Source organism: Akebia trifoliata, chromosome 8 (assembly GCF_017979445.1).
Source record: "Akebia trifoliata isolate Shusen 1 chromosome 8, ASM1797944v1, whole genome shotgun sequence".
Lineage (NCBI taxonomy): Eukaryota > Viridiplantae > Streptophyta > Magnoliopsida > Ranunculales > Lardizabalaceae > Akebia > Akebia trifoliata.
In genome coordinates, this window is record NC_141382.1 from 35,604,922 (window position 1) to 35,621,603 (window position 16,682).

Below are 16,682 nucleotides of genomic sequence, written 5' to 3' on the forward strand. Positions count from 1 at the left end.
GAAAAATGGGGTGTCTAGATATATCGAGGACGTGAATCGCCATCGAAAACAAATGGGAGAAGACTAGGATTTGAGAAGGTAGTAAAACTTAAGTTCAGGACATAAAAAACGAAGCATAGTATGAAGCCATGCTCGGAGGATTAAAGATGGCTCCAGTGTTGAAGGTTCAAGAACTTCAAGTTTACTCAGATTCACAAATGGTGGTTGAGCAATGCAGAAGAGAATATCAGATCAAGGACGAGAGAATGGCCAAGTTATGTAGAACTCATCCGAAAAGAGATGGCATGGTTTAAGAATGGAAAAATAACAAGGATATCCAAGGACATAAAGTGCCATGTAGACTTGTTGGTGTATTTGGCATCAATGCTTAGAGACATAGAAGTCTGAACTATCCTTATTTAATTTTAGGATAGACCGATCATAAAACTTGAGGAAGATAAATATTGCATGTAGATCAAATCGAAACCAAGCTAGAAAGACGAGATAATGAGCTACCTAAGGTCGGGTAAGGTACCATAAGATAAAAAGGGAGCATGGAAGACGAGGAGGAAAACCAATCGGTACCTTATAGTAGATGGAGAGCTTTACAAGATGTCATATAGGGCGTTGCATTTGAGGTGTTTAGTATTGGATAAGAGAAGAAGACATGATCAAATTTTTATGAGAGCAAATCATAACAAGGTTCAAAATAACTTATGCCATGGTGACTGATAATGGGAAACAATTCAAAAAAGGCATGCTCTAACTTATTATCAAGAGTACAAAATCCAAATACTAAACTCTATACCAAGGTATCCACAAGGGAATGGATAGAAAGAGGCATCGAACAAGACGATACTAGATAACTTGAAAAAGAAGTTGGACGAGTGAAAAGGAAGATGGGTTGACGAGCTACACAAAATATTATGTGCCTATCGAACTATCGCATGAAGAGACACGAGACTATCCCTATTCACCTTAATCTATGAGACAGAAGCAATAATTTCAACAGATGTGCAAGTACCTACGAGTTGGACATGGGTAGCTGGGGACATTGTTAATGATGAATCATAGCTAGGCATCTTGATTGGATGGACTAGACAAGGAAGGGTATTCAAACAAGGAGACCTGGTTCTGAGGAAGGTCTTCTAAAATGTATAGGTTTTGAATAATGAGAATTTCAGAGAAAAATAGGAAGGTCCTTAGGTTATAGACAAGCTCGAGAAGGCATGTGCATACCATTTGAAGACAATGGTAGGAGATTCAATCGAATCGCCATGGAACACTTTTAACTTAAAAAGCTACTATCTATAGAAGGTTATTAGGTTATTGGTTGGAATTTCTTTGATTGTCGATAAAAATTTACTTTCTCGTTTGTTGTAATCTAGTTGAGCTTTAGTCTACAAGGATTCTGAAGGGGAGGTCCCCGGTTTGTTTTAATTATTTTAATAAAAGGTTCATTTTTTGAGTAAGAGTTCTATATATTGCAAATGATATCTTTTGAATGCTAATTTTTGTTCAATAAAAAGGTCGATTCATTTAGGGAATCGAACTTCACTCTATGAAGAGAGTAAAGCAAAAATGGTTAAGTCAAAATGGTCGATTCATTTAGAAAATCAAGCTTTACTTTATGAGGAGAGTGTAGTAAAAATGGTTAAGTCTAAATGGTCAATTCATTGATGGAACCCGAGCTTTACTCTATGATTAGAGTGAAGCAAAAATGGTTGATTCATTGAGGGAACTCGAGCTTCACTCTATGAGGAGAGTAAAACAAAAATGGTTAAGTCAAAATAGTTAGTTTATTTGGGGAACCGAGCCTTACTTTATGAGGAGAGTAAATAAAAAATGGTTAAGTGAAAATGGGTGGTTCATTGAGGGAACTTGAGCTTCACTCTATGAGAAGAGTAAAACAAAAATGGTTATGTCAAAATGGTCAGTTCATTTAGGAAATCGAGCTTTACTCTATGAGGAGAGTGAAGAAAAAATGATTTAGTCAAAATGGTCGATTCATTTAGGGAACCAAGTTTCACTCTATGAGGAGAGTGAAACAAAAATAGTTAAGTCAAAATGGTCAATTCATGATGGAACCGAGTTTCACTCTAAGAGGAGAGTAAAACAAAAATTCTCCAAGTCAAAAGGGTCAGTTCACGAGGGAATCAATCCCCACTCGAGACAGTGAGTAAAAGTGTTATGTTTTGCTAAGGTAAGGAGGTCAATTCGTCAAGGGAACCGAGCTCCATTCAATAAGGTAAATGAAGTATATAATTATTCTAGGTAACAAGGTTGGAAACAAACTTCATTCAACGAGGTGAATAAATGGTGAAATCTTTGTAAATAAGAAGGTCGACTCACCGAGGTAGCTGACACTTATATAACAGGGTAAGGGTCCTTGACCGAGGTGACAAGGTTCGGATGTGCACAAAGAAAGAAAAGAAAATTTTCCTAAGCATTAGAGTTCGAAAATGTGAAATACCCCCACATAAGGTAAAAGGTCAAAAAATATTGCAAGCATGATAAAAGGTGAGACGAGGTAAAAAGAAAAATATTTTTCATTAATAAAAGAAGAAAGTTACAAAATCCTAAACAAGAGGTAAAATTTCCTACTCTTCCTGTCCTTCTCAAGGGTGAGTTCAAGCTGAGCCATAAAGGCCCACTTTTTGATCAGGGCATCCTCATACTCTTTCATGCTCTTATCAATCAGATTCAGATATTGAAAGTTAGCTTTTTGTTCCTCTATAGCTTTCGTCTACGCTACATTCTTCTCTACGGCGAGGGCCCATTTCTTTTTGTTCAGCTTCTCTATCCAACCTTTGAAGGCCTGGATTGTCTAGGCCAAGAGATCCTTGCTTCGCTGGAGGTTGTCCACCTCCTTGTCTCTGGACTCTAGGAAGGAGTGGGAAGAATGCAGACTTCAGACCGCGTCCGTAGCCCCCAAACTAGGGCAAAAGTGTTGTGCTCCACCTGTAAGGCTAAGGTAGATGAGTAACTAATTTAAAGAGAAAGCACCGAAAAAAGTAAGGAATCAAAACGTACCTGGGCCAAGTGATGGCAGATTTCATTAAGAAAGGATACTTGGTCATTCTCCAAGTTGCTGACAACCACCCATGGTTTTAAAACTCGGTATTACGTATCGTCTCGTTCATCGCAGATACCGAGTTGACTCGGACGATACGTCTCGTCTCGTTCAACCTTGAAACAATGGTTTTTAACCATTTAAAAAATCTGAAAAATTCATAAAAAAATCAGAATTGATTCCTATTAAAAAATGAACCTAAAAAAATATATATATATAAAATTAAAAAAAAAATCATAATACACATATCAAAATAAATAAATTAAATATTTACATTGATACGTTGTTTCATTTTCATTGCACAAGTGCACTAAACTTTTTTTTCAAATACAATATTTAAAAAGCACCAAACTTACCATCAAAAATATCAATTAAAACATTAATTTCAATTCGATAAAAATCGGTATTATAAAAATTGGATCGACCCTTATTGAAATTGGTTTTTATTCGATCTTAATATGATTCAAATATGTTTCAATTGATTTTCATCATATTATAAGTATGATTTGACATATAAAATACAAAGAAGCAACATTCAAATAAATAAAATACAAAGAAACTTCACAATTATGTAACACAATTGACCTACTTTCTCACATTTTATCGGATAGGGACACGATTGATCCATATGCCATCCGATAGGTTACGACATCAAATTTTTATCGGATCTAATTTTTATTGGAACCCAAATCTTTAATCCATGTATGAAGTTATCTAATAGGCACAAATTGGAATTTGGATTCATTGACAGCCAAACTATTTTCAAAACCCAAATCTTCAATCGAGATCTGAAATTATCGAATTTGAATGGATCGGATTTTGGACCCATTGATTGCCTTACTATTGAGGGGATCATAGTAATTTATGATCCTAAGTATCCAATTACATCAATAATTAGCAGTTGAGAAGCATCCTATATTTGCGATTTAGGAAAATAGCCCACAATTTAACGTTGTTGATTCAATGTGCATCATTGTTCCATCACTAATTTCAAAAATATTCGGTAAAACTCGGACGAAATTTTGATATTTACATATCAAAATAATATATATATATATATATATATATATATATATATATATATATATCAAAATAAATAAATTAAATATTTACATTGTTACGTTGTTTCATTTTCATTACATAAATGCACTAAACTTGTTTTTCAAACACAATATTTAAATAGCACCAAACTTACCATCAAAAATATAAATTAAAACACTAATTTCAATTCGATAAAATATAAATACATGATAACGAATAAGTTCATACATGCAAAAATAATTTAAATATATTAATAACACTCAATTTGAGTTTAGGGTAATTCGAATCTAAAGCAAACATTAACTAAAAAAGACTTGTAAAAATAGAAATCAGGAAAGTGAGGCGCCACAATAAGATAAGTTGAAATTTGCACCGATATCCGATAGAACATGTAACCCACTCACCTACAAAAATATTTTGAACAAAAAATTAAATCAAAAAATGATTAATTAAATATATTTGATAACAAATTAAAATCACATATACAAAATATAATCAAATAAAAGTAATTTTAAATTAACGTACTGTTCTTGTTCCTCGTAGTGTGGATAAGATCGATAGTCTCCAGGGAATAAAATAGAAGTAAAAACGTCATTTGTAGTATCGTTCGTGTTGGTATGACTATACTCCCCTTGTTCATAGTTTGAGCTTGTTTGTCCATGATATGAATAAGAACGTCCGTACCCATACACACCAGTAGGTTGGTCATAACCATGATAAGAACCACTATGTTCTTGAGGGTATCCATAATGATCATAACTTCTATCACCGTCACCATAATATTGAGTTTGACTTTCATCATCATCATCACTACGAAACTCTGTCAATCTGGCCAATCTTTCACGTCTCTCTTTGAGTGGCCTAGCACCATGGTCGGTATCTTGTGTCGTGATCACGTTATCAGGTTCACTATCATCCCATGCTCTATGTTGTGTCTCTTGATCACCTCCATCATCATCATCATTACCACCATTCGGAGATGGAGATCTACTCGTACCTCTATCGGGTTGGGTACCAATCTCACTATCCAACCAAGACAAGTCATTATTATCCATCAAAGGATCTTCTGTCTCTCTCAACCACTGGTCTAAAACGTCATCATGCTTAAATATGAAATCTAGATCAATAGGATTGTAATAACTATCTTCTGATCTACGATCCATAATATTGCGAGCTCGTAATCTCATGTTATAATGTGCAAACACCAAGTTCCCTAACTTTTCCATTTTGAGTCTATTACGAGGACGGGTGTGAATTAAAGCAAAGGTACTCCAATTTCTTTCACAACCTGAAGACGAGCAAGTTTGACTCAAGACTTTAATTGTTATTTTTCTGAGATCAGGTGCATCATGACCATAATTATACCACCAATCAGCTGATAAAAAGAAAAGAAAAATATTAAATAATTATTACTTGTTATTGTATCAATTATTATTATTACTTATATATATTACCTGGTAAAGAAGTTTTACTCATGTTTCTAGTTAGAGCATCACCGAACTCCCCCGTCGCGTCAATAAACAATTTAATCTATTTAAAATGTAAAGAATGATTCAAAAACAATAAGAAAAAGTTCATATACTATAATTAAATTATAAATACAAAAAATTTAAAATAACTTTGAATTATTTGACAATAGTATGTATTAATACCTGGTCTATCGCCTTCCCTTGATTAATCATATCTGGTTCCAACTTTTTGATAACCCTTTTCGTTGCTTGAAAAAGTTCATTGCTTTCCACTAAGAAGTTATCATATTGAAACTGAGGATTTAAATAATACGCTGCAATAAATAACAATATCAATTTTCTTAATATCAAAATGTTAATAAAATATTAATATTTAAATTATATTAAAAACATTTAATTGTTACCTGCCATATGAAGATCTGATTTAAGATGATCTGACCACCTCTTTTCAATCAATTGGATATACGGTCAATGATATCTTACCGAATCTATTATTGATTGTTTGACTCTTCCCATACCTTCATAAATTACAGTCAGAGTGGGCTTTTTATCTTGGTCAATAATTTTCAAGAGTTTAACCAAAGGTTCCATGACCTTACAGACCTCTTCTACCTTCTCCCAGAATTCACGTTGCATGATCAAATCTGAAACCGTTTTTGCTAATTCTCTTTTCTTCTTATCCCTCATAAGTCCCATTCGCAACCATTCATCAGATGCAAACATGGTTTTCAAAGCTGATTGATGTCGAATAAGACTTTGCAGAGTAATGTATTGCGTAGCAAACCGTGTGATCTCAGGACGTAACAATTCATGCCCCTCAGTAAATTTTCTCATCAAACTCACGAGTTTGTTACTATTATATATGAATCCTGTTATTTGTCGACCACTTGAAATAACACGAGTAAATAATGACAATTTTCCCATGTCCTCCAAAATTAGGTCGATGGTATGTGCGACACAAGGTGTCCAATACAAATGAGGTTTTCTTAACATTAAATCCAAACCTGCAGTCCGATATGATGCTTCATTATCTGTCACAATCTGAATAACATTATTTTCACCGATTTCATCTACTATCTTCTCCATCAATCCAAGTAAGTACTCTGATGTCTTAGTAATTCCAGTTGCATTGATTGATTTGTGAAATATCATATTTCTATCAGAATATACCATGAAGTTGATGATGGGCATCCTATTTTTTGATGTCCACCCAGCACACATCACAGTACAATCATATATTGGTCATTTCTTTTTAAGAGATCCAATATAATCTCTTAACTCTTCTACTTACATGTCCAAATATTTTTCCTCCAATCTCGTATGGTGTGGGACCCTTGATGCCACTCCCTGCCTCTGCAATAGAATCCACCATAGTCTGAAAATATGGACTCTTGGCTGCATGAAATGGGACCGAGTTGAAGAGAAAAAACTTTGTAATTGCTCGGCCAACCTTATTCAATAATTTTTTCCCACTCCATGATCTTTTCAATTTTTTCTGTGTGGCTTCTTTGACCTATACAAATAAGGATCCAATCCTCTGGTCGAAACATCATGCACATCTTTTTCTGCCCGTCTCAAATCTTGTTCGGCATTTTTAAATTCTTTCTCTGCTCTTCGCAATTCATGACTATCTCTAATACTGAAAGTTCAAAATAATCATCCACTTTTTTTCGTTGTCCCAAATGAAGTGCCAAGTCCTCTACCCCCACCTTTAGAACTACTAGGGATATCTGAAATTGAATGTCTTCTTCGATAATCGTCTTCTTGTAAAGATCGTCGACTCATATCGCATGCCATTCTCATTTGGGCATTTTCTTCTCTTTCAGCAGAATCGAGCGACTCGTCATCTGAGTCGTCTATAGGTATACTATCATCAAACTCAATCCCACTTCTAGATATTTCATGTAATCTGTTCATTGATATTTCCTTTTGTCTTTTTTCCGCTGCTTTTAATTTTGATTTCGCTACTATTTGCTTCCTCATCAACAATCGAGTTTCTTTGGGACATTTTGGACAAGCCGTCACTTCTCCTATTTTAGAAGACAAATGCTCTATAAGACGTGTAATGCCCCCACTCATGATTTTATCACAATAGTTGCATTTTACTTTCCTTTTATTCCCCTCAAATGCAGTACCATGTTGCCAACCAATGTCCTCTTCTCTAGGCATCCTATAATTTATAAATAAATATATAGATCAAATATGTTATAAAATTAATCAATATAAATAAAATGCAACAACAATGATGCCACGTGTAATGAAAAATTAGAATTTTCAACGCATTATTCACTATAATGATACTATATTTGAAAAAATAAATAAAATGCAAAGTAAATATTATAAAATTAATCAATATAAGTAGAATATGATGCCACGTGTAATGAAAAATTTGAAATGTTCAACACATTATTCATTATAATGTTACTTTATTTGAAAAAATTATTTTTTAATTATCAAATTAAAACATGGATGAGAAATTTTTTCTTTTATAGCAAAATAAATTTCTCAACTAAAAATATTATTTTTAATTATCAAATTAAAATATGGATAAAATTATGATTTACATTTGAAATTTTTTATCTTCTAACAAAATAAATTTCTCAACAAAAAATTATTATTTATACTTCAAATCATAATTTAGATAAAAAAAAATTAATGAAATTATTATCCATGTAATGTATTCACTACCAAATAAGAAATAAAATAACAAAGAATTTGTAGTGAAATTAATTATTTTTCAAAATAATTGCTCACAATTACATGATGATGGCATCTTAAAGTAATTATTCATATTGTCACTAAGAAAATATTTTTTTTTTTCACAAATATAGTGCAAGTTGAAACCCAACATTACATTTGAAGAAAAAACATTAAATGAGAAAACACCTAAAAATAAATAAAATGCAAAGTAAATATTATAAAATTAATCAATATAAGTAGAATATGATGCCACGTGTAATGAAAATTTTGAAATGTTCAACACATTATTCATTATAATGTTACTTTATTTGAAAAAATTATTTTTTAATTATCAAATTAAAACATGGATGAGAAAAATTTTCTTTTATAACAAAATAAATTTCTCAATTAAAAATGTTATTTTTAATTATCAAATTAAAATATGGATAAAATTATGATTTACATTTGAAATTTTTTATCTTCTAACAAAATAAATTTCTCAACAAAAAATTATTATTTATACTTCAAATCATAATTTAGATATAAAAAAAAATTTAATGAAATTATTATCCATGTAATGTATTTACTACCAAATAAGAAATAAAATAACAAAGAAAATATTTTTTTTTTTACAAATATAGTACAAGTTGAAACCCAACATTACATTTGAAGAAAAAACATTAAATGAGAAAACACCTAAAAATAAACAAAAACATAGTATAAGAAGTCATAGATGCAAATAAATTTGATGAATGAAAAATTGCATATTACACATTACATGGACAAAAAAAAAAATTACATGGAAAAAATCCCAATCTATAAATAAATACCCTAGACCTTAACCAATCTCACAAAACAAATCCATATACTTCACCCACTATTTTCAATGTTAAAATCTATCAAAATATAAAACAATTTTCACTTCTTAACCATTACAAATTATACACATTAGAAGTTAATACATATTATATAAAATATTGAAAAGAAAAAAAAAATAGAGAAAAACAAATCTCATGCTCTATCACAAAAGAAGCTAAATCTTACTTGATTTGAAGTAAATCCACCTTTTGATGATTTTTGTTCTTCACTTGATGGATGGAGAAGATGAAGTTTGGTGGAGAAGATGAAGAAATAATGGAGAACATTGATTGGGGGTGAAATAATTGAAGAGAAAGGTAAAACTCGGTTAACTCGGACGAGATTTTGAAAATCTCGTTCGAGTCAAATCGTTTGTCTCGCGAGTTACTGAAAAAACTGCATTTTCTCAATTATCTCGTTCGTCTCGGACGAGTTTTGCGAAAATATCGTCCGAGACGACTCGCATAACTCACGAGACGCGTTCGTCTCATAACTCATTGTGAGTTGGTCTCGTTCACCGCTGATACCGAGTTAACTCGGGCGATATGTCTCGGTCTCGGACGAGTTTTAAAACCATGCAACCACCTTCTTATAAGAAAAGAGAAGTCTCCCATCCATCAAGCTTTGAGTTATCTTTCATTGTGAGGACCTTTTCTTTCAGAAGGTCCCCTTGAATGGAGGAGTCCCCTGTCCCTTAGTTCACATTTGAAGAGATCAGGGCCACCTACTGATCCCTCAAGGAAAAATTCCTCTTTTGCCTTTTGCTTTGGTACTGTTGCTACTGTTCCGATCTCATTGTGGTGATCTGGTCGGCCAGGTAACTACTCCTGGTTTGGGATGTAGTTTGAGTGGGGGCAAGAGGAAGAGAGTGGTCGAATGTGGGTAGGATGGTGAGGGGTGTGGTGAGGATGACAAGATGATTCTTGGTGACAGGCTTCTGGCCATCAAATTGACAAGTCATGTCTTTTTCTGATTCGATGTTGGAAAAGGATCCGATGTCGAGGAAGGAAGAGGTAGTAGAGGAGAGAAGGGTAGTTTAGGAAGGTCGGGAAGGGCCCTCTCTTAGCTAGCAAGAGGTGCTAATATGGAGAGCAGGGGACAGTAATGTCAGCATTTTTTTAAGCTCCCTGTCCTGTAGGATGGACTCAAGAATAGGGGCTAGAAGTGGGTTTTTGGTTAGTAAGAATATAACAAAGATCGAAAGGGGGGTTAGGAAGGAATCTTACCTGTCTAGTTAAAATAATGATTCTTGAGAATGGGACCAGATTTCCCATCGACATACTCTCAAGAACTCGTGAGCTTGACAGGGTGAAGAAACCATTCCTTGTTAGTCTCGAGAAGCTGGAATAATGTCTCATGACCCTGCTCTTTAGTAAATAGAAGAATCCTGGTCTTTTAGGGGCATTGGAAAGCTTACATTGAGCTCAGATGTCCACCAACCCGAGCTTTTTCCCCTTAGAAAGTTTGGAATTCATCAGCTCCACCATAAAGATTAGAAGGAAATTTTTTTTCTTCATCAAACCTAGGGATTTCTTCTAGTAGTTTAGGACCTCTTGGGTTAGGGGAAAAAGTAGTATTTTGAGGCCAGTAGTGTTGTCTTTCTCCCAAGTTTCATTAGGATTAGGCTCGGCAAACCACTCACAGTGGCCATGAAGTTAGGCATATCGAAAGTAGTTCCCCTAAAATCCTTCATAGAGGGACTTGAAGGAACATAAGGTATTTTGCCCACAATTTTTAGGATTTTTTGGGCGGAAAAAATGTGGAAAGAAGGAAAAATAGGCCAAAAAGGGGAAAATAGAAGATCGAAAGCAAAAAATAAGGGAAAAAAAAAGTAAAGGCGAGAAAAATAGTACTTGAAAAGAAGGTGAGAAGAGAAGGGAAGGTAACAAATTCACATGGAGGAAAGCTTGAAATTCTCAAAGAGAAGTAGAGAAAAAAATTGTAGTAACTTCAACAAAAAATGAAGGAAAGTAAAAAATGGGAAAGAGAATAGGGGTTTTTATAAGAAAAAATTACCTCGAGAACCGAAGCCCATCTGATGGTCATAATCACAAAGGAGAGAGATAGCTCATAATGGAATTTCTGCCATCAGTACGCCCCAAGAATGAGGAGATCAAACGCTCTGTTCTGAACCAATAAGGAAATGCCACGTGAGAAAAATCCGTCTGAAATGTCAAATGGTGGCATTGAGTGCAGTCTCCTAGTGAGGTGATAGTAGGGTTGTAAACCAATAAGGGAAGGACATGTGGAATGGCTAATAAATATGTGCATTGGGAACATGTGAATAGCATAATTCATGCCATTTCAGAAGTACAAGGTCGGATATCATTAAGTTCAGAGGTAGAGTAATGTAAGTTCTCGAAAGGATAAGATACTTCCGACCTTTTGAGAGAGGGCATTGTGGAAGGATAAATTCTACGACCTATACGATAACAACACATTTCATCCAAGGCTTGAGGTTTGTTGGGAAACAAGGTTCCGACCTTGAACCTTAAATACTGCTCAGGTTAAGTATCAAGAATAGGGCTCGGATCCGAACGTAAATGGCAATCAGGGAAATAGAGTTACATGAATAAAAAGAGTTATAATCCCCCAATTCTCAGGATTTGAGTGCTACAATTTTAGAAAGAATGTAAATGAGGAAGTCTCATATGATTCTCATCCCAAAATAGAAGGAGATAAAAGAGGAAACATGAAAATGAAGAACCCTTCCTTTATAAATAATGGAAAATTCCCATACTTAAAGGTACTCAATTTTTCACATAGAGAAACCCTAAACTTGTTTATGTTTTTTTGACTTCAACATTAGAAGCTCTATGGAACAAGGAACATAGAAGATCTCGAGGAGTTATAGATGTCGGTTAAGAAGTCGAGTATCTCAAGGTGATCACAAAAATCACCTATACAATAATCTTTTGTTTTCTTGAGTAAGAAAGCTTTTAAGTAGGAGAATGTTCTCCATTTTTAGTCTCCATCGGTGGGAGAAATATTTTAATATAATAAGAAGAGAAGGTGAAGTAAGAGTGGTTTGATACCAAATTCTATTTTCCAAAATTGTGTATTGGAGTATTTTTTTCGTTAAAATCAATAAAATTGTAGATCTTTTTTAATTAATTAGATGGAATTATAATATTCAATAATACAATGAGATAAGTGTATGATGCAAATTTAAATGGTTGAAATTATAGAAAAGTATCCTTTTAATTTCCATTATTACAATAAGATAAGATTACAATTTCCCTTGCAACACAGAGAATTTTGAAGAATTGCTTGAAATATGGATAAGGGATAATGGGATTTGCCTACCGACCCCAAGGAGGGAGTGTAGACACGTGATTTTCGAATCCGAAGATCACTTCTAAAAGGATTTGGAGTAGACACCATTTCTTTTTGTAAAATGGTGTAAATGGTTACCCGAAAAGTATTTTTAGAAAAAATATCGTTTTGGCATCGTAGTGACTCGCGTACAGATTCAATATGTTGGTCTACCTAAGATCTAAGTAAGTGGTTCGATTAGAGAGAGGGGAAGGAGTTACGCACCCCTTTCTTTTTATCAAATGATAATAACCTTGAAAGACTTGGTCATTTTCAAAATAAATCGAGCATAAAGAGAGTCGAATGATCAACAACTTGTACCCTTATACGTAAGAGATTTGCTATTGGCTCGGACATAAGGATTATCTCATTCACGAAAATGATCCTTATCAATACCATGCCTTAAGAACCTAATTTTGGAAAAGTGTCGACTAATGGCTATGGGCCCATTCTCATAGGTTGAGAAGGGTTCATTTACCGATTGTCTTAAAACAAATTATGTTGAGGGTTTAAAATAATTTTCTTTTTTTTTTAAATGGTTACAATCTCTACACTTTCAATCGAACTGAAGTCTGATTTATTGGAGGTAGGGGAGGAGGAGCACTACATCTTAGGGCTTTTCTAAAAGCAAAAAACAAATGGGGTGAAGGAGAGAGGTAGAAGAAGGAGATGGAGAGGAAAGAGAGGGGGGGGTGCAACACTATGTCTAACCCACCTTAAGGCTTGGGCCTTCCTTTTGCTTCTTCTTCTTCTTAAGTCTTTAGTAGAGTTATACAAGTTTTCTTTTTAAGAGAGAAGAAAGTTAACTAGGGAGAAGGTGAGGTGAGTAAAATGAGATTGAGAGATTATTTTTTTTTGGTTTTTTGAGTGCCCAATCTGTTTCAGATGTGATCTAACCTTTATCTTTATTTCCTTCCTGCTTACATATTGTGGACAATATTTAATTTAGGTTTGGGAGTATTAAATTAGCTCACAATTGCATTGTTAATTTATCTGCAAGTTTTCAAAAAAAAAAAAAAAAAAATATATAACACTTTTAAAATATTTTTTTCAAACTCTTTGTATATATTATTTACATATGAATTTCAAATCTCATGCTCATGTCCTAATTTTTTATCATAAGTTCTTTTTGGTTATTCCTCATTAAGAAAATCATAAAAAGATTACTTTGAAAAATTCACGACATTTCTGATTGAGTCACTAGAAAAATAAGATTTTATCGAACAAGAGTTGACCCTCTTATCTATTTAGAGTGTTAGGAGAAACTTAGTCTAATAAATTATGGCTTCCTTGCCCTTTAGTTGGTTGGTTAGAAGAAAAATAGAACCGAGGTCAGTATGACTTGGACAACAACTATAGGATTAGACTGGGGTGCCTTGAAAATGGTTACATGTTTTTTTAAAAAGAACACTAGAAAAATAATGAGGTGTGAAAAATAGTTGAAAAATAAAAAATAGAAAAATGTGAAAAGATCAAATCAAAACAAAATTGCTTGAACTAAAAGAGTACAAAAATGAAAAGAGTCTAATGAAATCAAATAAAGTAATTTTAGTAGTGTGAAAGTCGTCAATAGGTAAAATGTAAGTAAACTAGAATATCACAGATAAAGTCCCTTAGAGGTATTAAAGTGAACATCCACACCACTCACAATACGAGACAAAATGTTTAGTTTCGAGTTAGGACTTAGGTAGAATCGATCATTCTTAACATTTAAGAGGTGAAATCTTATTTTTAAAAAAGATGTTACTTTTAAAATCAGAAAAATTTGATAAGCACTCAAGTTATTTTGGAAATTTTCTAAAGTAAGAAATTTTCTAAAGGGGTAACCTAGGGGTTTAAGGGCTTGTTGTATTCTCTAACTGCAATTGTATGACCTACAAAAGTGATTTGTAATTTAGTTTTTAATTAATTTTTTTCTTAGGACTAGAAAAATCTAGATTTGGGGATGTGATTAAGGTCTAAAAAGTAGTTTCTAAAGCCTTAATTATATAGACTTTACGAGTAAATTATACACTAAACTTCCTAATTAGATATAATTCATTGTTAACCCATAATTATTATTGATTTCAAATAAATTGTATATTTTAGACCTAATTATAATTATTTTCGTGTAAAAGGAAAAGTCGCAAAGTTTCGAAAAAAAATCAATAGAATTCGAAGCATCCACTACGATCTAGGATCTGAACCAAAGTCACAGGCTAAAATCCAGATCCATTAGGTCCACATAGACTGCTATGCCTTGGTCAACTTGAGCAGCATGGTGGTGTCGATGGAGAATGCCTCGAGATTTGCATAGAAGATTGGCGGCTACAGATACTTCGTATTGAAGTAGGATTTTGAAGTTATTTTATTTACAAAAGGTTTCTGAACCCTAGAAACCCTAATCTGATCTCTATAAATAGGAGATCGGACCAGAGCTTAAAAGAGATCTGTAAATGTATATCTAGATATCTCTACAATTAGGTTTTTTTTTTATATATTTCTATTTTTTTCTTAAGTTCGATTTTTGTAAGGAAACTCTACCAGATTCAATTTCAAGTTTAATAAAAGATAAGTTTTTCTTTTCTCATCTCTTTCTTTTTTATTTTACTATTATTATTCTTGTAATGTTTCGAAGCTAAACCTCCGTTAGAGAGGTCAATGAAGCCAAAGTAACATATAATAAATGAACTTGTTCTGAATCTATCCTGCTTAATGTTCTTAGTGATTTACTTTTTGTTTATAAGTATTGAAAATTAATTTTTATTATCGAGAGTTCTAATGGTTTAATCTTAGATAAAGTCAAGTTAAATCATCTTAAGTTGATCAATTTTTATGATCGATGATTAGATATGTCATGTATTTTATTTTTTTGGATGTAGTATGGATTTAATTTAAAGACTAGATCAAGGTTTTACATGTATTACTATGATTAGGAGTTTAAGAAGGGATGTTTACAAAAACGGCTTAGGATTTTGAAAAAATTACTTAACCAACCAATTGTTTTCTATATTTGAGAAAAATGGGTGTATATCAAATTTTGTAATTATATTTTTACGAAAATAGTTGAATACATAGTCATCAAGTCGTGTTTCTAGAATAAGCCTGCAAGGTAAAAATTCGGTATAAGTAAAAAAAGAGAAAAATAAATATCATTAAGGCTGTATAATTGTTCCCACTATGTGGTGTTCTCATATTATATTGTCAAATCCTATACTAAACTACAATAATAAATAGGGAAAATCACTGTGAGGGATTCTTTTTTGAGAATATGTACCGATTAGTCCCATAGAAAGAATATGGACCATTTAAGTCTCATTTAATAAAATATTCACCTAATAAGAATCTTTTGAAGATTTTTTAAGAAAAATACTCGAAACACCCTTTTAACAACTCTACAAAATGGTTTAATCTAAAACTGTGCTAAATCAAAAAAAAAAACCTTGACCAATTTGTTTGATTATTAATATTTTTGTGAAAATAAAAAATAAATATTTTTATTTATTAAAATATATTTATAAAATTCAATATAATTTTAGTTGACTCATTTAAGTAGACTTGCTAATTTTTTAAATTGAATCAATTCGATGAACATTCAAGTCAAGTTGTAAAATAATATTTTAATTATTTATAACTTTTATTAAATCTAATATACATAGATCAAATTAGTTTGATGGTGATGATAACCATACTCATCTCCATCATCATCTATGTGAGTTGAAGTATGAGAAGATAAAACAAGGATATTTTTTTTTCATTTAGATCTTTTTTTCCATTGTTATCTAAGAGATGATGATAATTAAGGGGCATGCCATTAAAATATAGGATTACTTCAAATATTCTTAAATAAATATGTTTCTTTAAACCTCAATATTCGTTTAAAGGGTAATTATGTCATTTTCACTTCAAAAATCCTTTTTAGACTAATATTTGCTAAATGAGTACTTAAGAGTCCATATTTTTTTCATAAGGGACTTTTTGGTACATATTTTCAAAAAATAGGTCTCTGGGATAATTGTCCCTAGTAAATAACCAAACCGCATATTGATATCATTCATGCATCCATAACAAAAACCACAGGTCTTTTTTTTTTGATTGGTATGCTGAGGCTATAAAGGGTCCCACCCTGATTTATTAAAATCTACTAATGCTGAAAATAACAAACATTTAAATCCTCAAGAAGGATATGGTAAAGGTCCCTAGGAACATTTAAAAGGTCTAAAATACAAAAATTCTCATACAAAACTCCTCTTTTAGCTAATCAATCAGCTGTTGTATTTGTTTCTCGT

At 32.5% G+C, this 16,682-nt stretch overlaps 1 protein-coding gene across 1 annotated transcript; it reads right to left on the reverse strand.

Moving 5' to 3' along the window:
• Nucleotides 1-6,030: 6,030 nt before the first annotated feature.
• Nucleotides 6,031-6,714, reverse strand: LOC147396604 (uncharacterized). Its single transcript, XM_086450149.1, has one exon. It carries the CDS (start codon nucleotides 6,712-6,714, stop codon nucleotides 6,031-6,033), a length of 684 nt encoding a protein of 227 aa, XP_086306275.1.
• Nucleotides 6,715-16,682: the final 9,968 nt, after the last annotated feature.

Excerpts from the sequence above, each read along its gene's own strand:
- LOC147396604 (XM_086450149.1), bottom strand. The coding sequence starts at position 6,714 with ATGATATTTCACAAATCAATCAATGCAACTGGAATTACTAAGACATCA.